Source organism: Meles meles, chromosome 9, assembly GCF_922984935.1.
Source record: "Meles meles chromosome 9, mMelMel3.1 paternal haplotype, whole genome shotgun sequence".
NCBI classification, from domain to species: Eukaryota; Metazoa; Chordata; class Mammalia; order Carnivora; family Mustelidae; genus Meles; species Meles meles.
The window spans coordinates 9948299-9974265 of NC_060074.1; the positions used below are offsets into that span (position 1 = coordinate 9948299).

The following is a 25967-nucleotide window of genomic DNA, read 5'->3' on the forward strand; positions in this document are numbered from 1 at the left end:
CAGAATTCCCTGCTACACAGCGAAGAGTTGAAATATATTGAATATATACATGGATCTAACTGGATTCCCACTCTTTGGTCTGCATCTGATTTAGGATGCGTAAGCACAATTCCCAAACTGAAGGAGTAGATTTTCAACTCGATTTCATCTTCCCATAAATACTATATGCCATTACCAAAACCAAAATCTGAGTATATGAACCATCGAGGCAAATTCAATGAGATAAAATGTTGATTAGAGAGTACCAGGGACTGGTAGGGAGAAAAGAATGGTAAGTTATTGCTTGATGGGTACAGATTTTCTTTTTGTGCTAACGTGTAAGTGTGGAAACAGATAGTGGCAATGGTTGCACAGCACATGGATGTAATTAATACCACTTAGCTATACACTTAAAAATGGCAAATTATAAGTTATATATATTTTATTACAGTAAATAAAGCATTTTTGACCCTGTGTGATTTATAACTTACTCAAAACTAACTGTAAAAATTATAGTTAATTTAAAATTGTACATTCTCCACATGAAAGAGTTCATTAATTCTGTTCTTCTGATCACAAATCTGATATAAATATCCAAAATTATTTCTTTTCAGAAAATAAATTTGAAAAGCCTGAAATATGACTGCAAAAATAATAACAAAATCAGAACAAACTTCTTACTTTAATTGGTTCAGGCTGCATCACAGGTGCAGGCATAGCAATAGCACTTGGAGCATAAACCTGGTGATATGTTGCTTGAACTCCGTGATCAGAATAAGGCTGTTACAAAAAAAAAATGTGTTACCTTTTATTTATTAATTCAAAGTTTTTATTCATTGTTGCAATGTACTAGGCATTTTGCTATGCAATGGAGGAACACAAATGAAAAACACATCCCCTATCTTTAATTAATTTATAGATTGACCAGGGACAGTTGAGTCGTCAAAATTACTGTAAGTCCTATGAAACATATATAGAAGAAAAGAAAAGAACTGCTTGATTTAGCTTAAGAAAATTGGGGAGGCAGTCAGAAAAAGCTTTCTTGGGAGGTGATGCTTGGATTTGAAAAATTAAGAGAAAGAAGGTGGGAATAGTTTATGCAAAGACAACTAAGAACACACCTCATGGGGTGCCTGGGAGGCTCAGTGGGTTAAGTGTCCAACTCTTGATTTCAGCTCAGGTCATGATCTCATGATTGTGAGACTGAGCCCCCTGTCGGGCTCTGAGCTCAGCACAGAATTTGCTGGTCTTTCTGCGCTTTCCCCTGCTCTCTCTCTCTCTCTCTCAAATAAATAATAAAATCTTAACAACAACAACAACAACAACAACAACAACACACCTCCCATCAAAAAGCATGCAGGAAGAAAAAGCAAATTTTGTTTGGGGGGAAAATAAGGCTGGCTTCAAACTTATGGCTCCACTCAACACCAGAAAAGAGTAGACTAGATCATCTATTAAAAAATAGTACTGTTAAGAGTTAAATTAGGTTCCCTCAAAACATATGTTGAAGTCCTAACCTTGAGTATATCAGAGTGTGACTTGATTTGTAGACAGGGAATTTGCAGAGTTAATCAAGTTAAATATGGTCATTAGGGTAGAAGCTAATATAGTATGATGACAGCTATCCTTATGAAATTGAGAAATTTGGACACAGAGATAGAAAAATAAAGTAAAGATCCAGGGAGAAGATGGCCATCTATAAGCTAAGAAGAGAGTCCTGAAACAGATGCTTCCTTCATGGCCCTCAGATGGAATCAATCCTGCCAATTCTTTGATCTTCAACTTCTGGTCTCTAGAACTGTGAGACAATAAATGTCTGTTGTTTAAGACACCTAGTTTGTGGCACTTTGTTTTGGCCGTATGATGTAGCTATTTTATAGCCAGAGTAACTGTCTTTCATTTTTATAGACAACAATGTTGAACAAAGAGGCATGAAAGAACTCAGAGAATATGGCACCCACAAGTTTTCTTTAACAAAGAGTACTTTGCAGATTCAGTCAAGCAAGTGATGAGTGGAGGGTGAGATGAAAACAGAGATCCTGGTAGAAGTAGTGATAGTAACATTAAGATCCAACTGTGGAAATTATTGTTCCAGAACATCATAATGTTATAAACCTTAGAAATATAAAAAAATTAAAAAAAAATCATTCTAATTGGGAGGTGGGTGCTAATTTTCTAATTTTTTACAACACTGATTTAAAACATACCTTTACAGTTCTTGGCACATAGATGGTAAGGTAAGTAATGGTTTGGGAACATAAAGACACTGAAAATAACATTTATAATATTTAGTTATTAAGTATTTTTTAAAGATTTATTTATTTATTTGGGGGGAAGAGCGGAGGTAGAGAAATTCCAGCAGACTTCTGTGTGCAGAACCCAATGATGTGGGGCTTGATCCCATGACTCATAGATCATGACCTAGTTGAAATCAAAAGGTGTATGCTTATGGTGCAACCACTCTGGAAAACAGCATGGAGGTTCCTCAAAAAGTTGAAAATAGAGCTACCTTATGACCCAGCAATTGCACTACTGGGTATTTACCCTAAAGATACAAACGTAGTGATCCGAAGGGGCACGTGCACCCGAATGTTTATAGCAGCAATGTCCACAATAGCCAAACTATGGAAAGAACCTAGATGTCCATCAACAGATGAATGGATAAAGAAGATGTGGTATATATATACAATGGAATACTATGCAGCCATCAAAAGAAATGAAATTTTGCCATTTGCGACAACGTGGATGGAACTAGAGGGTATTATGCTTAGCGAAATAAGTCAAATGGAGAAAGACAACTATCATATGATCTCCCTGATATGAGGAAGTGGAGATGCAATGGGGGGGCGGTTAGGGGGGTAAGAAAAGAATAAATGAAACAAGATGGGATTGGGAGGGAGACAAACCAAAAGAGACTCTTAATCTCACAAAACAAACTGAGGGTGGCCAGGGGGAGAGGGGTAGAGAGAGGGGGGTGGAGTTATAGACATTGGGGAGGGTATGTGCTATGGTGAGTGCTGTGAAGTGTGTAAACCTGGCTATTCACAGACCTGTACCCCTGGGGCTAATAATATATGTTTATAACAAAATTAAAAAAAAGTTGTATGCTTAACTGACAGAGACACCCAGGTAGCCCATGAAATACTTTTGATTTACATATTTAAAGGAAGAAGTTAAGATTTTTTGAATTTTTGTAATCTTTTAATTGACAGAATATTAGTAATAATACAGATTGACAGGCAAGCCAAAAGAAAGAAAAACATTTGGTGTCTTACTCTTTCATGATCGAGTCAGGGATTAGCCTAGTACAGTGAACAGTTGGTTTTAGAAATTGTTCAGAACTAGTTAGTAAAAAAGTCTAAGATGAAGCATTTTTAGATACATATAAAAGGTGAAATGCGTGAATAGGTCAAAGAAAAAACGTGCAGCTTCCATGAGGGTCTTAAATATTATTTTTATTTTTTATTTTATTTTATTTAAGATTTTATTTATTTATTTGACAGAGAGAAAGAGAGAGACAGCGAGAGAGGAACACAAGCAGGGGGAGTGGGAGAGGAAGAAGCAGGCTTCCCCACTGAGCAGGGATCCTGATGTGGGGCTCAATCCCAGGACCCTGGGATCATGACCTGAACGAAAGGCAGACACTTATTGACTGAATCACCCAGGCGCCACTTAAACAAATATTTTTAGAAAAGAAAAAGAAATAAATGTTAAGACGAGACAGTTAAATTACCTTGAGACTAATACATACCTCTGGAACTGAAGCTTCCATCAGAGATAGAGGAGGAGGAACACATCCACCATCTTGTGCAATTTCCACTGGTTGATAAATAACCTCAGAAGGCTGCAGGTAGAAGAATGGAGCAGACGAGGCAGGAGACTAAAACAAAACCAGATTTCTAATTCAAATATGATTATTTATTTCAATTAAAACAAATGACTTACCCAACAGATGACAGAAATATTTATTTCATATTTTCCTGAAGTTCTTTACCAGAGATAGCATAGATGTGTCTTGTTACAAATTTCAATTGTGTAGATGTGATTAAAGAACTTCATCACTGGTAAGTATTGAAAGTTCTTAGTGCTTCAGAACTTCTTTTATAAATTCAGAAAATAGTTATATTAAGATCATTATCAAAGACTGTAATATAACTTACAGTATTTGAGTTGGCATAAACATCTATTCTCAGCTTTGTGACTTCACATGGAAGTGGGAAAGATCATTAAATAGCCTTTTTGGTGATATACTATTTGTATCAAAAGTTGAGAGTGATTTATTTACTTAGGAGCAGAAGTAAAACTGAAGCAAAATCTGAAGTACAACCGGAAGAATGATACATTTTCCCATAATGGTAAAAAGTAATTTTTCATGTTTATATAAGTGCTCACTTTTTAAAAGAATGCTTTCACTTACATGATCTCATGTGATCTTCACCAAGATCAGGTAAAGAAATTTACAAATGTACGCTATCATTACTTCCTTTTTACAAGTGAGGAAGTTAAGAAATAGTGATTAAATGGACTGCCAAAGGTATCACAGTTATTAAATAGAAGAGGAGTATCTCAAATCTAGTTCTCCTGACTTTAATATTCATTCAGTCTTCACAAAAACACTATGAAAAAAGTTAATATTTACCTGAGGAACACCCCACTGCCATTGTCCTGGTAGACACTGTGCAGGGGCCTAAAATGAAAACAAAAACCAAAAAACCCACCCAGATTATAAACAAAGATCAAAACTGGATATCTATGTGCAAAAGAATGAAGCTGGATCCCTAAACCTCAAACTATATACAAAAATTAATTCAAATTGGGTCAAAGACCTAAATGCAAGAGCTGGAACTATAAAATTCTTAGAAGAAAATATGTGTAAATCTTTGTGGGTTTGAATTAGGCAATTAAAAAAATTATGACATGAAAAGCACAAGCAGTAAAGCAACAAAAAAAAGATAAATTGGACTTCATCAAAATGAAAAACTTTCGTGCCACAGCATAGCACTTGAATACATCAAGTAAAAATAAACTCAAAGGATGGGAGAAAAGATTTACAAATTATATATCTGATAAAGAATTTGCATCTAGAATATATAAAGAAATGTTATAACTCAATAATAAAAAGAGAAGTAACCCAAATTTAAAAAGAGTAAAAGAAAAAAAAAAGTAAAAGATATGAATAGATATTTCTCCAAAGAGGAGTGATTACTAATGGGTAAGGTTTTTTTGGGGGGGAAGGTTGATTAAAATGTTCTAAAACTGACTGTGGTATGGTTACACAACTCTGAATTTAGTAAAAAAACACTATTGCACATTTAAAAAAGCTGAGTTGAATGTTATGTGAATTATATATTAAAAAGCTGTTAAAAGAGGGTCAAATTTTTTAAACTTACTGTAAGATGACACTATGTCAGACTTTTATTAAACTAGTTGTATTATTTCTTAGTAACGTTTTGTTCTTTAGTTATTTTCCATTTTTAATTAAGTCTTTTTAATTATAAAGAAAAAAAAACAAACAGAAAAAAGAGTAAGACGATGCCTGGATCTGTCATCTAAACTGAATCACTGTGAATTTAGTGCTATTTAAGTTGCTAACGGATGACATCACTGTATTATAATAGCCAAGATAATGTGAAGTCTATGTTCTATATTCTACATTCAGAAAGGCAGGATAGGGGCACCTGGGTGGCTCACTGGGTTAAGCCTCTGCCTTCAGCTTAGGTCATGATCCCAGCGTCCTGGGATAGAGCCCCACTTTGGGCTCTCTGCTCAGTGGGGAGCCTGCTTTCCTCCCGCCCCCTGCCTGCCTCTCTGCCTACTTGTGATTTCTCTGTCCAATAAATAAATAAACTCTTAAAAAAAAAGGCAGGATAGTAAATAACCTCTTAAGAAAATATTTTAATAAAAAATTGGAAATAAAATGACTTACATAGTTTTTAGATAAATGAAATAACTATCTACTTATGAAGTGAGAAATATGAGATAAGTACTAATTGAACCGTGCATTACCTGATTTGACTAACAACTGATAAAGCTACCAATCTTAGAATTTATGAAAAGAACAAGATTTTCAACAAAGAGGCAGAATGATGAATATATATCTGAAGATAAATATGGGAAGTGAAATGATTTTCTGTATTATAAAAGTTATAAATTGGTACCAAAAAAGATTTTGGTAATATTCCTGAGTAATATCTAGGTAACATACTTCCAATTTTATAATTTGTGTCAAGGAGAACACCAGAGTCAGAGTATAAAATTAAATGTATTACAAACTTTTAAGAATGTATTTGGTATGTCAAATGAGCTATAGTTGTATGTAATCAATTAGAAAAGGAGGAGCTGGACTCAATGAGGAGCAAGCAGAAAGCAGCTCTATTCTTTCTCATCCCCTGACACTTTAAAAGCACTGTTGATCTGTTCTTCCTTGCCCTAGGATTAAAATGAGGACAAATCATTTTTTTGGGGGTGTGGCAGATTTCAAATGCTGACTATCTAGATAGGTAGTTTACTGGATTATTTGGTGATCTCTCTGCTGAGAACTTTTTTTTTTTTTAAACTTTTATTTATTGAGAGAGAGAGACAGAACAATAAGAGCACGAGAGGGGGAGCAGCAGAAGGAGAGGGAGAAGCAGACTTCCTGCTGAGCAGGAAGCCCGACACAGGGTTAGATCCCGGCACCCTGACCTGAGTGGAAGGCAGACACTTAACTGACTGAGCCACCCAGGTGCCCCACCCTGCTGAGAACTTCTAGCTGCAATTCTAGCCCTTAATTCTAGAAGTCTCCTTCACACAGGTTCTTTATTAGGATCTCCTTAAAGTTTTTTTTGAAAAGGGTCTCTTCTGTGAGGTTCACATCTTGCTCTTGGGACACATAAACCTTTGCTTGTTGTGAGTAGAAGTTCAGCACATTCTCAACCATAGTCTTCTCTCCAGGCTCTGCCTCCAGAGACTAGTCCAGCTTCCTCTTTGGACTTTTTAATTAATTTGCTTCCCCTGCCACCAGCTTCCATAAAAATCCAAAGAGTCTCTCTTTTTGGACTTTTTCAGGAGAGGTCAGATCCAAGTACCATCTCACAAATTTCAGGAGACAAACAATAAGTTTTCTCGGTCATTCTCTGATGTCTTCTTTACTTGGTTGGGAAGAAGGGGACATGCCACAGCATCCTAACAACCCTCTTGCAGTCTCATCCTCCCATCATGTACTCAAGGTAGGCAATTAGCTAAGGATCCCCCAACTAGTTTCACAATATTTGACTTGTCATATTGAAAGATCTGGTACCTAATATTCTGTCTTTGGGGCCTCTACCAAAATACAGAGGTAACTTAGGGAAAGTCATGTATTTTAAATATATGTCATTAAGTTACTTTTATATATATATTTTAAATAGATGTCATTAAGTTATTTTCATCTTTAGTAAGTGAAACACTTTTTATATTTAGCATAGTAATAGGACTTATAAATTTATTACAAATAATGTAATATAATAACATATGATATACATTAATATATAATAATAAGTTTAAATCTTAAATTCTATTTAAAATTTAAACACCACCGTCCCCCCAAAACCCAGTCTAATATTAAAAAGAATTCCAGTAAACTTAACATTTAATCTGGGTCTATTTTAAAAGTTCAGAAGAAAAAAAAAAAGAAAGAAATTCTCTTCCACAATTCCAGAGGTAGGACAGAATGTGATTTTATTTTTGAGTGCAATAGATGAGAGGTTGGCAAACTTTTTCTTTAAAGGGCCAGAGGGTAAATATTTTAAGCTTTGCAGACCATAATATCTCTGTTGCAACTACTGAACCCTGCCATTATAGTACAAAAGCAGTCATAGACAGTAGGTCAACAGGTATTCTTTATTTACAAAACACCAAAATGGTCTGGCATTATGGTTCATTTATCCCCAGTCTCCCACAAGAATTAATGAAGAGTGTTGGTTAACTAAAAGAGGCTGCCATATTGTGAACCATAATATATGACTTATTTTAATACAGATTATGTTAAATACAATAGCAAGAAAGTGACATAATGTTAACAATAACATTAAAAAATCAGGCTGTGATTCGGTATGTGTTATCTGTATGTTGCTTTGGGAATTGTTTTTAAAAACTTTTTAGATTAAATGTTAGCCAAGGGAGCAAAACCAGCCTCATTACATTTAGTTAAATGAAGAAAACCTGCTATCTTCTTGTATGATATTGTTTAGTTCCCCATAAGAAAAAAAAAACAACCCAGCATTGTTATCAAGGCTTAACTATCTTTTTCTAATTATGAGAGTATCTACATGAGAAAGAATACAATGAAATTTACTGAAAAAGGACTGAGTATTAAAGAGAATTATTTTGTAATTTCATGTTTACCTGGTAGTGATAGGCAGGTTGCTGATAAACTGGCTGAGCTACCATCACAGGGGAACTAGATATAGAACGTGACTATAAGAGGAGAAAAATGAAAAATTATTTTTGGCTCTTTTCTTGGAAGTGTTATGTTTTAAAAAGATGAAACTACTTCCATAAAGGAAAACATTAATACATATGTTAACATTAAAACAAAGAATTAGTGTATAACAAAAAACCCCTGTAAAGTTAATGGACAAACCACACACCAGAAGAACTCACAAAATTCATATAATGAACTCAAGAAAAAGACAAATAACCCCAATAGAAAAGATAAAGGATAAAGGATATGCAGAGGCGCTTCACAGAAGAAAAGTGGAATGGCCAATAAATACCTTAATTATGTTCAATCTTACCAATGACTAGGAAGATAAAAAAACAAAATACTATTTCATAATAATATTGGCAAAAATTGAAAATTAAAGGATTGGCACGTTATGGCGAAATTGGAGCTCTCATAAACTGTTAGCTAAAGTATAAACTGGTATACTTTGGAAAGTCACTTGGCAACATTTAGTCAAAGATATGCATATTCTATAATGTGAAATTTTACTTCTCTGCATATATTGCAGCCTAGACCAAGGGAGGGGAATACAAAATTTTTCCAGTGGTAAATGGGCATGAATAGGTTTCGGAGTATTAATTTTTAGATCCTAAATTTCATATGTACTCCTTCCTTATTTGATCTGTGACTGTGTCTCTGTACCATGTGTCTGTTTTCTTTTCATAACGCCCTTTCACAATTACCATTCTCCTTCATGATGAAAGGCACACTTCTCATTCTGGATCTATTATAATGCTTTGTTTGGGAATATAGATACCAAAAGGGCATCAAACAAATAGATAATTCAAGTAGGCAATGCCCTTGAGAAGTGAGAGAAGCAAAGCAAAAAGAGATTTTATAAGAAATATTAAAGGGGAGATGGTCCTTTATTTCATCCAGAGAACAAAATAAATTATATGATGGTTATAAGAATACATTTAACTCATTTATTTGAACTTAAAAATAATTGAAAGTTAGAATTTTCTAGTAGAAATGAAGTTTTATTTGACTGACTAGTGTTGTTAACAGAGTTCTAGACATTTTCCATCTTTTTTTTGAGGTATAACTGACATACACCCTTATATTAGTTTCATGTATACAGCATACATAATATGTTGTATTCCTAAATTATTTAAAATTATGATAAATTTCAGATATCAACTTAAAAATAAGTATTCATAATTTTCCAGAAAATTTTTTGAGGATATACAAGCAAAAACTTTGAAGACTACTTTCCTAGACAAACTCTCACATAGTACATACAAGATCTGGATGTTCACTGTAGTCTTGATTACAGAAAAAACTTAAAACATCCATCAATAGGGGAATATACACTTATAATATGGAATATTATAAATTATTAAAATAAGTGAATTAGATATTCTAGTAACAACATTGTTTAATCTCAAAAACACAATTTTGAATAGAAAAACTGGTTATTTACGTAGTGTTGAGAAAATGACCCAAAGCAATATTACCTATTGTTTAAGGATACCTACATTTGTAGTAAATACATAAAATGATAGGAAAGATATTCTGGTTATATATTCCAAATATGTCTGAGGAGAAAAGGAGGGTAATAAAGTGAGGGCAAGGAAACTATACCTGAATTTCTCATATTTCATTTCTCCTCATTAAAAGAACTTACATAAATATGGCCAAATGTTAACGTTTATTAAATTTAAGTGGTAGCTACATGAATGTTAATTATTATTCATACTTGTCTATGTTGAAATATTTCAGAAATAAATGTTTTAAAAAATGGATAGAATAGATGGAAACCCTTTTAAGATGAAAATTACTTACAGGCCAAGGTGGTGGGACAGAAGCTACCTCTGGAGTATGAAAATAAGCAACACCATTATGATATGTGTAAGGATATCCAGTTGAAGTGGTTAGATACATTGTTCCAGCTGCTGGCATTATACTGGAACCTAAAGTAAAGATTAAATAATAATAATTAAAATGTTCAGTTTAACTTTTAAGACGGTAATTTCTGAACACTTGATACAATTACAGTAAAAATTGAATGTTGCAAATTAAAAAAATTCCAAATGTTGAAGTATTTTTGAAGTATATATTTTCAAACTATCTTAGAACTTTTATTAGCTTAAAGTGAGGAAAAAAAATAAGTTCAATAAAGAATACTAAAAACTCACCAATTTAGATTTTAATAACAATGTGATCAAACACAAGGCTTAAAATTTTAAATTATTATCAGCAGGGTCATAAGACCTAAGACCTTAAGACCTAAGGTCTTAAGACCTAAGATCTTAGTTAAGACCTTTATTTGTAAAAGGCCAAAGATGATGAAGGCAGTGAAGCTGGAAAAGATTTCATACTTTCCTGAAGATATTTTGGTTCCATCCTACAAATTCTTTGGTTCTGTTATCACAAGCAGTCATTGAGGCTATGACTCTTACTCTCCAGCCTCCCTTTGCTACAACTGCTGCTTATTGCAAACATGACCACAAATCTTCATGTGTAGTTCTGGGTCCCATCTCTTTTATCAGATCAAGTTATATATAAACCCTTCCTCCCCCAGAATAAAAGAAATATTTTCTTGTCAAGAGAGCACTTGAAAAATTTATATAAGCCAAGTCAGATTAGTACTTAAGCCAAGTCAATTAAGTACTTGACCAGCAAGTTTATGTAAATTACTGGAACTGGCAATCCTCCTTCCATTATACCAATAATTCTCAAATTTTAATGTATATTAGAATCACCTACATAGTTTGTTAGGATACAAATTCCAGGGCCACCTTAGCAGAGATTTAGATTCAGTAAGTCTGGGATAGACTTGAGGATCTGCATTTTGACAGATTCCAATTGAACTGTTACTGGCTGCAAACCACACCATGAGGAGCACTGGCCTACCACTTTAAGCAACACTATTTCTTCTGAGCTTTTATATTTTCACTATATTTCATCTGAATTGTTATTGCTTATTTTAGTGATTCTTAATCTCATCTTTTAGAGAATCTGATGAAAACCATGCATCCTTTTCTCAGAGATATATACATTAAAATTTTTTTTTTGCACAAATTCAGGAGGTTCATGGATTTCCCTTCAAGATACTCAAGCAACCACAGGTTAATCTGTTACATAAATAAATAAATTTTGAGACAGTACTATTACAAGGCATTGAACTTGGCTGGTGATACAGCCAAAAAGAAAAAAAAAATTGGACCTGTCATATGAAAGTTACCTTCTGGTGGAGAAAATAGTTATTAGCTTATTACACAATTAATTAATTAAATACAATTTTGATAAATACATTAAGAGGTAGCATAGGGTATTACACAAGGTAGTATAAACTTTCTAATTATATTTAATTTGTGAAGAAATGATGTTTGGGCTGAGCTTTAAAGAATGATTGGGATGCACCCAGGAGGCTGAGTTGGGTAAGTGTCTGACTGTTGATCTCAGCTCAGGTCTTGATCCCAGGATCGTTAAGTTCAACCCCACATTGGGCTCCACACCTAATCTTAAAAAAAAAAAAAAAAAAAAAAAAAAAAAAAAAAAAAAAAAGATTGGGATGGGAATGGGATGGCAAAGAGTGTTCTAGACAAAGAAAATAATGTATATCAGGAGTAGGGTATGTTCTGGAACTGAGAGAAAGCTAGATGGCTAACGTATAGGAAAAAAAGGAAAGAAGAGCTCAAAATAAGCTAAGAATAATATGAAATATACGCTTCTGAAAGATCACTCTGGCTGCCTTGTGTATGATGGGTCAGAAGGTACAAAAAGTGGATTCAGAAAGACCTGTTAGGAGGCTTTTCCAGTAGTCAAGGCAAGTGAGGTGGGTAGCTAGGACTAGAATATTGATAATAGAGATGGAAAAAGCTATAGATTTGAGAAAAAATTGAGATAAAAATCCCCCGTATTTTGTAAGTCTACTTTTATACTAAAAATTTATTTGCAGAAAAGTATAAAGAGCTTTGGAGTCAACTTGTCCTGGATTTGAAGGCTAATGCAACTATTTGGTTAAGTTATTAACCCTATACTTCTCAAATTTACTGTCTATTTGAAAGCATTCAGCATGGTGATTTATGTTTTCTTTAAAGCAATTTATGGGTCATAATATGAACATTACTATTTATACCTACTGCTGGTAATATTGAACTACTGCTACATGTTACAGCTTAACTCTTGGAACTAATAAGAAGTATTAACCTATTTAGGGCACTCCAGTTATCTTCTAAATTAACAAATAACTAAGTCAAAATTAAACTTGATAACTATTAATTTCTTTTTTTAAAGATTTTATTTATTTGACAGAGAGACAGAGAGAGAGAGAGAGAGAGAGAGAGAGCACAAGCAGGGGGAGTGGAAGAGGGAGAAGCAGGCTCCCTGCCGAGCAGAGAGCCCAATGCAGGACTTGATCCCAGGACCCTGAGATCATGACCTGAGCCAAACGCAATCATTTAACCAACTAAGCCATCCAGGTACCCCATAATTGTTAATTTCTCAGTCAAAAATAGAACAGTCCAAAGGAGCACAACTATTAATTTTTTAACAGGTATATAATAACCACCTAATGTTTAAAACATCCCAATAGACTGTGCCCCTAGGGCACAGTTAAGGAAGAATAAGAAAATTCAGTTACTAATTTTAGGTATCTCCTTCCAGCTAAAGACTACTATAGAGTTCAGTAAATATTCAGGTAAAAAGCTAACTGTAAAGATGCCTAATATAATAGAGGAAGAGAGAGAAAAAAAGAAGAGTAGAGTTGACAGCATTACAGAAATTTGAGGAAGGTACAACTTTGCCAGTTCTTAAAGCTTTAGGAATTGTTCCTTCATAATTATAACATATCTAGTTGGGCTACAGTACCTACCATCACTGCAACTAGAGTTTCTGATATTGGTTCTATATTCTTTCTTTCAGTATCTTCAATTTCTAATTTTATTTTATTTATTTTTTTAAAAAGATTTTATTTATTTGACAGAAGGAGACAGATCACAAGTAGGCAGAGGCGGGTGGGGGGAGAGAGGGGGGGAAGCAGGCTCCCTGCTGAGCAGAGAGCATGATGCAGGGCACGATCCTAGGACCCTGAGATCATGACCTGAGCTGAAGGCAGAGGCTTAACCCACTGAGCTACCAGGTACCCCTCTTCGATTTCCAATTTTAAATTACTTTTCTAATTAGAAAAATTTCTAATTAATAGTACCAAAATAATTCTAATTACTTAGTAATTTTAAATTGTATTTTTATGTAGAAGAGTTTTCCTTTAAAGATGTACCTATATGCAATATATGTAAACACCATTATTTGTGTAAAATTTTTCCTGCCCCCCAAAATCTAACATATATTAATTTTGGTAAGAAATATTCATTTGATCATCAACTTTGCTAAAATAACTTTATTAAATGAAAGAAGCATGATATTTTAATTAATTTCTTAAAAACTAATATTTCAAAAAAGAACCACGCAAAAACACTGAAAAATACATTAGTTCTCAATACATACGAGGGATTCCTACTTGTTGTTTTCTTATTGCTGGACCAATGTTCAGTTTCTTATCCTTATAATTAAGTTTTTCAGCCTAAAATAAGAAAAAATTATTTTATTATCTTGGTACTACTATTTTATAAAACCAATAATGAAAAATTAGTGAAAAACAATTTTTAAAATTCAGACTATAACATTTTTTGAAAGCAGCCAGAATATTGGAAAGGGTAAAGTCTTTGTATATTTAAAGATCTGGGTTTGAATTTTCGTTCCAATGGTATGACCCCAGTTCTTTAATTGGAATACAGTCAATCCTCTATTCATAGATCCCATATTTGGGAATCACCTATTCATTAAAGTTATTTGTAACCCCAAAAGCAAACTTGTGGCAATTTAAGCAGTTACTAGTGGACATGAACAGCGAGGTGAAAATTTTGAATTGCCTGACATACACAGTCCCAGGCTGAGGTCAAATAAGGCAACACTCTGTCTTCTTGTCTCAGCTCTTAAAAAAGAGTCTGTTTCATGTTGTTTAGTGCCAATTTTTTTTGTATTTTTGTGTTTTATGTTGGTGATTTTGCTTTTTTTTTTTTTTAATTTTGCTATTTAAAATGGCCCTCAAATGTAGTGTTAAAGTGCTGGTTCCTAATGTAGTGTTAAAGTGCTAAGTTCCTAAGCACTAGAAAACTCTCATTGTCTTATTGAGAAAATGCTTTAGATGGGCTTAATTCAGACACGAGTTACAGTGCTGTTTGCAGGAGTTCAATGTTCATGAATCAACAATATATATTTAACATGATGTCTTTAAACAGAGACGTGGATGGAACTAGAGCGTATCATGCTTAGTGAAATAAGTCAATCGGAGAAAGACAACTATCATATGATCTCCCTGATAGGAGGACATGGAGAAGCAACATGGGGGGGTAGGGGGATAGGAGAAGAATAAATGAAACAAGATGGGATTGGGAGGGAGACAAACCATAAATGACTCTTAATCTCACAAAACAAACTGGGGGTTGCTGGGGGGAGGTGGGATTGGGAGAGGGGGAGCGGGCTATGGACATTGGGGAGGGGAGGCGAACCATAAGAGACTATGGACTCTGAAAAACAACCTGAGGGTTTTGAAGGGTCAGGGGTGGGAGGTTGGGGGAACAGGTGGTGGGTAATGGGGAGGGCACGTTTTGCATGGAGCACTGGGTGTTGTGCAAAAAGAATGAATACTGTTACGCTGAAAAAATAAATAAAATGGAAAAAAAAAAAAAAACCAGAAACACACATAAAACAAAGTTATGTATTGATTGGTTGGTTGGTTGTTGTAAACAAACTAGTGGGAACATTGTATTTCTTCTAGGAAGAACAGTCTAGTATTTGCTAACTGAATGTTCATGGTGACTCTATAAAACATAACTATTAAAAATAATGAGGATCAGCTGCATGTGATTAATAATGTACAATTCAAACTCTATTTTTTCCTAAAAAAATAAAATGTAACATTTGTCAGATTTAAAGTTATTACACTCAACTGCAGGCTATAGATTTTTTCTTAGCTTATGTAAGTTTTTCAGAAAGGAGGGAAATAATCTCAGATAATTTCACTCTAGGAATCCATGTTTGTTGTGTTTTTAGGAATTCAAAGTGCTATTAACACTTCAGAAAACATATACTCCCAAGTTCTTAGTAAGCAAATAAGGTAAAAAATTATAACTTCGCAAACAACTCATGCAATGATTTGGAATTTTTTCTGTAGATAAAATTTGTTTAATCTTTAAAAAAAAAAGATTTAATTTTTAAGTAATCTCTACACCCAATGTGGGGCTTAAACCTACAACCCCAAGATCAACAGTTGCACTCTCTACCAACTGAGTCAGTCAGGAGCCTCTGTTTAATCTTTTTTTATTCAATTTTTTGGGAGACTAATGTCAATCTTGAGATGCAAATAAGTTAAAAATTTTTTTCTAGCAATCAATCATTGTATTGGAAGGCTAATAATTAAAAAATATCCTAACGGATAGTTTCAAAGAAGTTCCAAAAAATGAAGTTAAATACATCAAAAAAAACTCACCTCTTGTAAAATTTTTTGTGCATCTTCTTGTGTTTCAAAAGTGACGAAACCATACCTAAATAAATATATTAATTATTTTCTTAGAACATTATATTAGAGTTATATTAAAATTAAATTTCTTTTTAAGAATGGGCCACTGTAGGAATGAACAGTTTTCTCTGATGCACCACCATGCAAAATTTAAGAGAATCATTCAGAGCATAATACTGTCGCCTCCTCCTAGAGTTGGGGCACTAAGAGGAAAAAAACCCAAACAAACCCAGGATCTTAAAACAGTTTCAGATCTGAGCTGTATACAAAGCAGGGAAGCATGAAGGATTCATGTCGTAGCTTACAAATTAGGATATAATAAATTTTAATACAAAGCAATAATCTCTTTTAAAATAATAGAAGTTTAGCTTAAATAGGAATCAGAGTAGGAAAAAAACTTAAAAAAAATAAAAATTTCAACGCATACAATTTTTTATATGGGAAAATGAGTATACAGATATATTATTTATTATTAGCACATATAAACTGATAATGCAATTATTACTGTTTTTCAAATATAAATCAATTAAAATATGTACATCTAGATTATATATCTGCTTTTTATATATAATTGTTCCCTTCAGAGTACAATTTGTATAAGGTTTAAGATACAAATACATTATGTATGCAACATCCAAAAAGCCAAAGTAGACAAAAAGATATGAAAGAAATAAAAGGTATATCCCCCCAGCATAATTTCTATTTAGATAACTTAAGGAAACCAGAGTAGTGTTAAATATCTTAACTACTACTTGGATTCATAATTACTCTGTTGTATAAAAAGTTTATTTTTTTTAACAAAGGAATTTCTTTTTCTGTGTGCCCAAACATTAAACAAGAGCTAATATTTTTATGCTAATTTTTTTGTAGAACACATACACCACCCAGTGGAAAAGGCATAAAATACAGTTTATATCTCTATGTGTTTTTCAATGGTTAAAAAAAGGTTATTATCAAAATACTGAGAATTCTATTAACCATATACAAGTGGTACAATCTCACTTCATCCTAATACTGTTTGTCAGTCTGAGGGAGTATCTCAATCGCTTAAAAATAACCCCTCTGCAGAATCCCATTTCTTCCAAAGTGCTTATCTGACATACTTAAATGTGGTTTTCCACTATTATAATTTTCTATCCACCTCACTGGTCCTTTCTCTTATGTCTATTCATGTATGTCCTGCCTCTCCTTCAAGAAAACAAACACAGTCCTTCACTGATCTCCACTGTCTTACCCATTTTCTTTAACTTTGTTGTCAAACTTCTTGAGTACACTATGTAAACTATCTCTTTCTTCTCTGAAATTTGGCTTTTGCTTATACCAAGCCACTGAAACTGCTCTAAGGTCATTAGTGATTTTTAGACAAATCCTACTGATTTCTTCCCAGTTTTCATTCTCTTTGATTTGGCAATTAAAAATCATTCTCATTAAAATTATATTTCTCAGGTTAGTCCTCTAACTAGGTATCTGAGGCAAAACCTACAGATATTCCTTTGTGCCAGCTTTTTTCAAATAAAGCTTTTTCTACTCTAAAGCAAGCATACAATTCTAAAAGTATCTGATTGCTTTAGTTTCTGGTTCTTTAGCTGCTGTACATTACTCAACATTAAATGCTTCCTACCTAACATTGAGTGGTCCCTCAGCCCATGCAAGAATAACTTCCCAACAAATTAAGGAATGTTACTATGTTACCCCTCCCTCCAAAATACACACACCCACACGAAATGGAAGATTAAAGGTAGGAAGAAAAGAAGAGGGCATGAAATTCTCTTTTTAAAAAATGGAATCAAAGTAAGTTAGCATATAAAACCTAGTAATCTAATAAAAACACAATTGTTAATTCTATGTACTTTCTATAGTGATACTAACCCTTTGGACACTCCAGCTCTGTCATTTACAATCTTCACTTCTTTTACAGACCCATACTGGGAAAAAAATTTTCTTAAATCATTTTCATTTGTCTAATGGCATAAAAGAAATACACAAAAATATTTTTAATTGCTAAAAACTGAAACAAATCTTATGCTTGTTTTGGGGACAGAAAAGATTATAAGCAAATAATAATATGAATATAAGAATGTCTCTTAGCATTAAAACAGTACACAAACCACTAAGTTATTAGAATCAATGTAAATACATTGCTTTATGCAGTAATCATGTTGTTAAACTATTCAATCAATAAAAAATTTTTAAGCTGAATTATTTTATAACTACAAACAAAGTACACTAATATTTAAATAAATTATTTTTGGTCAGTTTAAAAAATAATTTAAATTAGGCATGGCTGTAACCTATAATAATTGTACAGTACTATTGGTTCTTTTGGCTCAGAGAGGCCACGATTATGGCAGTGGAACTAGGATGTTGGTATGCACCAGTCCCTCTATTTTAATCAGCTATCTCCGTGAAGAGTAAGGTCTTAGGAAAGGAATATATTTCCAAAAGTACTTGAACTCAGTTTGTGATACCAATGAAGTGACTACAAGATTTAAAGTTTTTAGATAGTTTATCTGTACTCAATATACATTTTGGCTAAATGATGACATTATGATTCAAAATAAAATAAAATCTGAGTCATTCAAAATAAAAATCAGTCATTATTAGACTATAGTGTACAAGATAGTTACAAAGATGGTCTTAATTGAAATAGTCTCTTAATAGACTCATATCACCTTTTCCTAGAGTAGTCACACTAAATTCACTGCAGTTTCATTTTCTGGCTTGGGTATAACTATCCCATGGGGAACTTTAAATATCTCTAGAAAAAAATTTTCTTTAGATACACAGAAAAAGACATGCCCAATAGTAGGGCTATGCCTCTTGAGTTCCTCTGCTACCTCACTACTTACATACGTTAGCAGCTTAGTTGATTACCTAAAGATGCTAAACTGGATGATAACAAATACTGAGTTAATCTAAGAATAACTAAATATCTCTTATTTCAATAAACTGAAAATGGAATCAATACCAGAATAAGAATTTTTATTAGAGATATGAATGCAGATTAATTCAAACTATTCTGATAGAAGAATCACAAGTTCAATTTTGCGGCTCTACTTAGTTGAAAAATAAGGAGCCAGAAAGTTAAGATGATTAAGGATGAAGAGAGATGGGCTATAAGCTTCTAAAAAGAGTAATTTTAAAAAGTTTGACACAGCTTGCTACTACAGTAATTGTCTGGTTTTGGAAAAGGGATTAGTACCAGGGAGGGAACCCTAGCAATTACCTGTAAACTATAACTGCACTGTAACAATGGCCTCCAAAGTTCATAATGTAGTTGACAGAATTAAGTAACCTAGAATAACCTAGCCATACAAATGCTTCCATTTATTGAGGATTTATTTTAAAAATATACTGTTTGTAACATAAATTAATTCTGAACATGAATACTCAACTTGAGTATTTACGGTTAGCCATTACTATTTTCCACAGAAACAAAAAATCTTTTAAAAAATAAACATTTCATTAGAAATAATTTTTCTTTATTTTTAGTGAACCAATCACATATTTGCTTAATAATCATTATTCTGACAAATACAGTAAGTGTAATATTTCTCTGGAGCAGAAAAAAAATAATTTCATCCAAATTGTGAAAGGTTGATTACAGGGAAATAGTAATACATTTCATATCCTAATGGTACAAGGATATTTTTTGATTAGGAAAAACAACTATGCCTGTAATTTCTAGCATATAAAATGGAAACTTGGAAATGCTTCTATATATCCACTTGGAAATAAGGATATTCTACTTATAATAGCCATGCAGGCCTTTCCCATAGGTGTTTACTATTACCTCCCAAATAGTGCTGCAAAACATCTAACAACACCAACAACAACAATAAACTAAGCCTCTCTGAAACAGTGAAATGGCTGATTACATAATTAAAATATATTAATGTTAAGATGCTTTATTCTGACAACGTCACAGGTCTTTTATTGGTGACCAAATTCTAAACTAGGTGGCAGAAAGCAATTTGTAAACGATGTAAGTTCAGGAACTTACTTAGCAGGAAAATGAGAGTAAAATTGGGATAAAGAAACAGGATTTCATAGGACTAAATTTTGTGGTTTTTAAAAAAATATATTGAATCTTTTTAAAAAATTATAGTCATGCATTATTTGGTCTACTGGAGTACTGTGTAATAAAATATAATTAGTATAGCATGGTGAAATGAAAAATATGAAACTATGAGTCGGAATACTGTGATTCTAGTCTTCACTCTGTCACTAAGAAGCTAGGAGCCTACAGATACGTCAATGAGCCTCAATTTCCTTGTATGTGAAAATGGACAATTATACATGTTCTATTTAACCTACGTTGTTATTGAAAAGATTCTTTATAGTAAGACAAAATGAAACCTAGTAATCATTATGCAATTAGTAAATATGATTATTTTTGCAGTTGTACAAAGTATTTCTGAGAAATAAAGTAACTTCTAATACAAAAAATACACTACGTTGCATGCATCAATAGGTACCTTAAAGTCAATTCCTCCTACAAAGATGCGATTAGGGATCACTGTTCCATATCTTGGGGCACTTGTTGGGTTATTCAAAGGCACAGGTGACACAGGATTAGGGGATGGAGATAATGAATCTGTTTGCGTCTGATTTGATGTTTGCTGTAAAATAAAATTCTTTTGAACTTTTAGCATTGGGTATAAGTTTTGATGCAGACTGAAAACATATATCCATCAAAAAGATGAGTCATTTAGACAAAATGTAATATTTTAGACTTCAATTTTATGCTAATATTATAAAGATTATAGTTAGAACTAATACTTTTTGGAGCAACAAAAGTATGAGAAATACAGAATCTGTTCCACTACAGAGAAAATCTTAAATATTAAAACACATTATTTAAATATACTCATGTTGTTATTAAATGTACTATTTAAGTATTATAAATGTTGAGGAATATTAAATTCAAAAAGAAGTTTGAGAAAGAGAAAAGCAGCCCAAGACATCTGGGGACTGGCTTGGTTCTGGTGGTGGTAGGAGTTGGCCTGGAACTCACAGTAAGGTTGTGGCGTTCTCTTCTTAACAGACATTAGGCAAAGTTACTCTGTGATTGTGATGGATCACCATAAAAAATAGACCATTCCTTAATCATATCTGAACCCTGACAAAAACAAAAGCATTGTCCAAACCACAAGAATGACCAAATATCCTTCTATCCTGGCCGATATGTGTAACTGCTCCTTCTTTATCAATCACAGATTTGGCCTCAAACTGTTTTTCTTAACCTTCTAAATAAAAATTAACATACCCAATCATAGAATTACTCCCACTTTCTGACAACAGAGTAAAGCCCTTCTTCCTTAAATATTCTCTAAAAACAGCTTAACACAAGCCTAAACCCCATAGTAAATTCTTTTCTAACATCCTCTTACCTAGAGGCTCCATGATGTATGCTCTTCCTTGTGTCAACAGTTTAATAGACCCAACATTACTTAACTACAGGTATGTTCCTGGTAGTCTTTGGCTAAAAGGGCACTGATGAGTCATTCAAGTTCGCCATATTTAGCTCTAAAGTCACATTTTAAAATTTGAAGATCAAACTGATTTTTTTTAAAAAAAGGTATATACCTATAACTCATAGGTATAAATCTGTACACTAAAGAACTGAGCTCAGAGGTGCCTAGGTGGCTCAGTGCCTTCGGCTCAGGTCATGATCTCAGGTTCCTGGGATCAAACCCCGCATAGGACTCTCTGCTCCGGGGGAAGCCTGCTTCCCCCTCTCTCTCTGCCTGCCTCTCTGTCCACTTGTGATCTCTCTATCAAATAAATAAATTAGATCTTTAAAAAAAAAAGAGAGAACTGAGCACAGTACATATATGTTCACAATTCTCAGTTGGGGGCCTAATTTAGATTTTAATAAATATATATTAACATGTAAGCCTTTGTACAATGGCACGATGGTAGACTCTTAATGTATATCTGAAAAAAAAAAAAACAAGCCTTGAGAATAAGATTCTGAAGAGAAACCAATTTAAGCACTTGCTAATTATTTTCCTTCTGGGAACACTTAACAGACTTCTGAGACAGTCTAACATACTAAATGAGAGCTTCAAAAAGCTTGCAGTTCATAATTTCAATTTTCTGAGAAACAAATACATGAAAATTAATCTCTAACTTAGGTAATAGAATTGTTCTTTTTCATATTTGCTCTCCTCTCTCACTTCATTGGCCAATAAAACCATAACCCCTAATCTCTTCAAGATATATTGAGAAATGACTAGGCCAGTAGTGATTATGGGGCTGTAGGCTGGACCTTATTGGGCTCTATTCTGCATCTAGTATTAAGGGAGGGAAAACAACACATATTCCCTAATAGGGGAGTTCATAACAACATCTGTTAAACCACAGAAGGGTTTTGAAGGGTCAGGGGTGGGAGGTTGGGGCAACCTGAGGGTTTTGAAGGGTCAGGGGTGGGAGGTTGGGGGAACAGGTAGTGGGTAATAGGGAGGGCATGTTTTGCATGGAGCACTGGGTGTTGTGCAAAAAGAATGAATACTGTTACGCTGAAAAAATAAATAAAATGGAAAAAAAAACCCACAGAAAAGTTATCCCATTTAATAATTGCTATGTTGTAGTTTCCATTTAAAGAAACTGGAATCCAATCTTAACAGCATGCTCTCTAGGGAATGACTCTGTAGTGCAAAGAATGGATGATCTGGGCATGCTTAGTTTTATTTTTCTACCAGGTATTTGCATGGCTAGAGATAATAGCACAGCTCTAGTAGATATAATCTTGTCTCTGTTTAGAGAGTATAGAAATTATGTATTTGCAAAATTAAAAAAAATCAGTCTTTACGAAATTTTCTTCTTTAAAATGAGTTCAACATATGAACTTATTTGTTCTCCAATTTGTTTAAAGTTAATTCCACTATTTTTCCTTGAGAGAGATGACATGAACAGAAGTGAAAAGAGTGTTTTATTTCCTACATTGAGAAACTAGTTAAATGATACCCAGAAAGAAAAAAACATCTTTTCCAGCCTATTCACTTCATTCTCCAGTTTCTAAGACTCCTGCTGTACTGTGGGTTCCAACTGCCTCATTTTTCTTACCACTTATCACTTTCCAACATGCTATATAATTCACTGTGTTAATTGTCTATCACTTTCCACTGTAGTGCAATGTTCATATGGGAAGGGATTCTGCCTGTTCTGCTCACTCAGCGTCTGACGTAAAGCCGGTGCGTAGGAGGTGTTCAATTAATATTTGTGGAACAAATGAATAAACGAATGAATCATTTCTTTCTGCTCATGATATCCCAACCATTAGGCTGAGGTTTAAGAATATGGTATTAAAATAGCCTAGAAAATTTTTTAATGTTAGCAGTGACAAGGTTCATGCAGAAGCAACATCTGAATTCCTTCGAGAAGGCTAGCGATGCATGGAGCCAAACAACAAAGAAAGCCTCAGATTCCATCGGCAGTAATTTTGCAAGTGTAGGGCAAGCACTTAGGTAGGTGCCATTATTTGGTTAGAAGTAAGCGTTCTTGGCTTAGGAAAACTTCCAACACCCAAGAGTTTATTAAGAGTCTCCCTCTAAAGTAACGTGCCCTGACTGACTTCTTCCCTTGAGAATTAACCTCGGAATCTAACATCCACTTTGCCAACGAAGACAACAGGAAGAGGGCGGGCTAACCGTCGCGGTCACAGCCTCGGCGCTCCGTCCCCTCCGAGGCCAGCAAGCCGAGGCGCTGGGGGATATGGCCGCGGCGACAACTTCCTCGGGTTCTCGCGGGTCATCGTGAACTTGGGCACTGACACGAGGATCCACCCCCTCCCCACCAAAGTGCGGGAGGGAAAAGAAAGCCAGCCAGCGAGAAATTTTGTCCCGCAAGCCCGCCAGCAGCAGTGGCGGGAACCCTCAACGGCACCGGCCGGACGTCGGCCTCGAGCGCAGGCAACCCCTCGGCCGCACGTGGCGCGTGCTGATTGGCTGCCGCTCGCGCCTGCAGCCGCGCCTGCCTCGGAGGCTTAGGCCCCTCAGGCCCTACCTGGCTCCCCGGCCCCCCTCACCCTTCGCCCCCCACGGGGCCTTAAGGGGCTCCAGCGCGCACAGGGTGTTGGAGAGTCTGGGTCCGTCGTGGGCCACGGTGCCCCTCCCCTCCCCCCAGGTCTCTCAGGCCTTCCGGTCTCCACCGAGACGCGGCGTCAGCCGCCCTGGCAACCCCTCGCGGTGGGCGGCTGGGGGAGTCCCGCCGCAGCGAGCGTCGAAGACGCCGCGCGGCCCAGTTTCGGCGGGAAAGCTGTTGCTCCGGCCCAGCGCCGCCTGCTGCACGGGACCCGGCCGCCCGCCCACTCCTGACGCCTCCCGGCCTTTTCGGGGGTCCCCCGGCCAGCCTACACCCGGCCCAGGCCCGGCGGCTCCACCTTCCGGACCCCACGACACGACCGGACGGGGCCAGCAGGCGGGCCGCTCTTCGCGGTGGCCGACGGGGCGTCCTGTCCGCGTTTCTTCCCGACAAAATAGTGGGCGTCTGGGCCCTCGACCTCAGTCTTCAGCCCCTCAGGACCGGAGTCCGCGTTGCTCCTTACCCCCGCCATCCCCGGGCCGGAGGCCCTGCCTGCTGTACTCACCGCCCCGGACTCGGTCTCCATCTTCCTCCACGCGCTTCGAAAAGCGAGGGCAAGGACCGCAAACCCGAATCTGAAAGCACCTTCACACCGCGGAGGCAACACCACGTTGCCCGACAGACACTCCCCCTGGCGGCGACGGTGGCACTGGCAGCTGCAGGGGCGCAGGCTCGGACCCGGGGCCTGAACCCGCCACCCGGGGGGGTGGGGAGGAGCAGCGACGTCGCCTCAGGCGGCGGGGCGGGCGGGCGCTGCAAGCCGGAGAGCGGCGCGGGCGGGCGGCTTCGGCTGTGGCCGGCGTCGCGGAGCTGGGCCGTCTGAGGGGGAAGAGCGTGCGGCAAGTCGGGGTGGGCGTGGGGTGTGCGGACGAGGGCTCGGCTCAGGGGCCACTGTCGCCTGCCTTCGGACGGCTGGGGAGGAGAGCGCGGCCAGTTATGCAAAGCACCGTGTACTGCACGCCTCCCTCTCTTCTCCCCTTTGGAGGAAAAGTCGGCGGTGGGACTGGTGGGTGACGTGACCTCAGGCTTTACTAAGGAGCACGAGGCCCGCCGAGGGGTGACTTCGCGAAGCTGGTGCAAGGCGAGGAGGGCGGTTTCCAGAGGCAAACTCTGACCCCTCGGGCCTGACGCGCCAAACTCGGGGACTCCGGAGCAGCCTCGGACTCCGCGCTCGCACCTGTTGTCGCCGTCACTCATTCCGGCCGGCGGGCGGGGCGGCGCAGGCGACTTGGTTAGGACCCGCCGTGCAGCCCAGTCTGGGCCCCGGCGCCCGCCGCAGGCCGGCGCCCCTTGCGGCTGCCGCGGGCCCCTCGCGGCGGAGCACTGCCTGGCCGGCGCGACAGCCTCGGGAGCCGCGCGCCGGAGGGGGTGAGCGCCGGGCGGCGCGCCTGGAGCGGCTCTGGCCGCTCAGCCGTAGCCTCGGGACCGTCTTGGAAGGAAGAGTTCTTTGCCAAGGTCTGTGAGAGGTACGTACATACGGAATATCATGTGTTGGCGATATGAGATACATAATCGGGTCGTGAGTAATCACAGCGAGTGAACGTGCGCCGTCGTGCTGGTGATCGCTACTACCGCCATTGACCGAGCCTTCGGTCGGTCGGCGATCGAGTCCACTTGGCCAAAGCCTAAAGCTTTCAGAGATTTAACTGGGGTGTCCCCGACAAGAATTCACGAGTTTAACCATGGTGACACGTAGTTTTAAAAAGTTAGTGGCGACACTGTTAAAATTTACAATAGTAATAACCCCTGTCCTCTCATAACAGTTTGACTTCGGGTTATTCGACTTTCAAGAGAAAGGCTTTAAAAATATGCAGTATCGCTCTATGAATTTTTGATATGCTCTTAGATCTTTATATTATTTACCAAAAGTAGGAAATATAATTTTTTTCATTGGATTCAGTTCAGCTAAAG

At 36.5% G+C, this 25967-nt stretch overlaps 1 protein-coding gene across 2 annotated transcripts; it reads right to left on the minus strand.

The window, feature by feature from the left end:
* Positions 1 to 642: 642 nt before the first annotated feature.
* BOLL (boule homolog, RNA binding protein) lies at positions 643 to 24582 on the minus strand. Of its 2 annotated transcripts, none has more exons than XM_046019533.1 (10): positions 24562 to 24582; positions 20447 to 20590; positions 17838 to 17929; positions 15939 to 15993; positions 13895 to 13970; positions 10229 to 10356; positions 8344 to 8415; positions 4619 to 4666; positions 3731 to 3859; positions 643 to 759 (listed from the first exon to the last, which is right to left on the minus strand). In XM_046019533.1, exons 1-10 carry the CDS (start codon positions 24580 to 24582, stop codon positions 643 to 645), a joined length of 882 nt encoding a protein of 293 aa, XP_045875489.1. The 2 variants fall into 2 exon arrangements, with proteins under 2 accessions (XP_045875489.1, XP_045875487.1); XM_046019531.1 differs by having other exon boundaries at positions 24520 to 24582.
* Positions 24583 to 25967: the final 1385 nt, after the last annotated feature.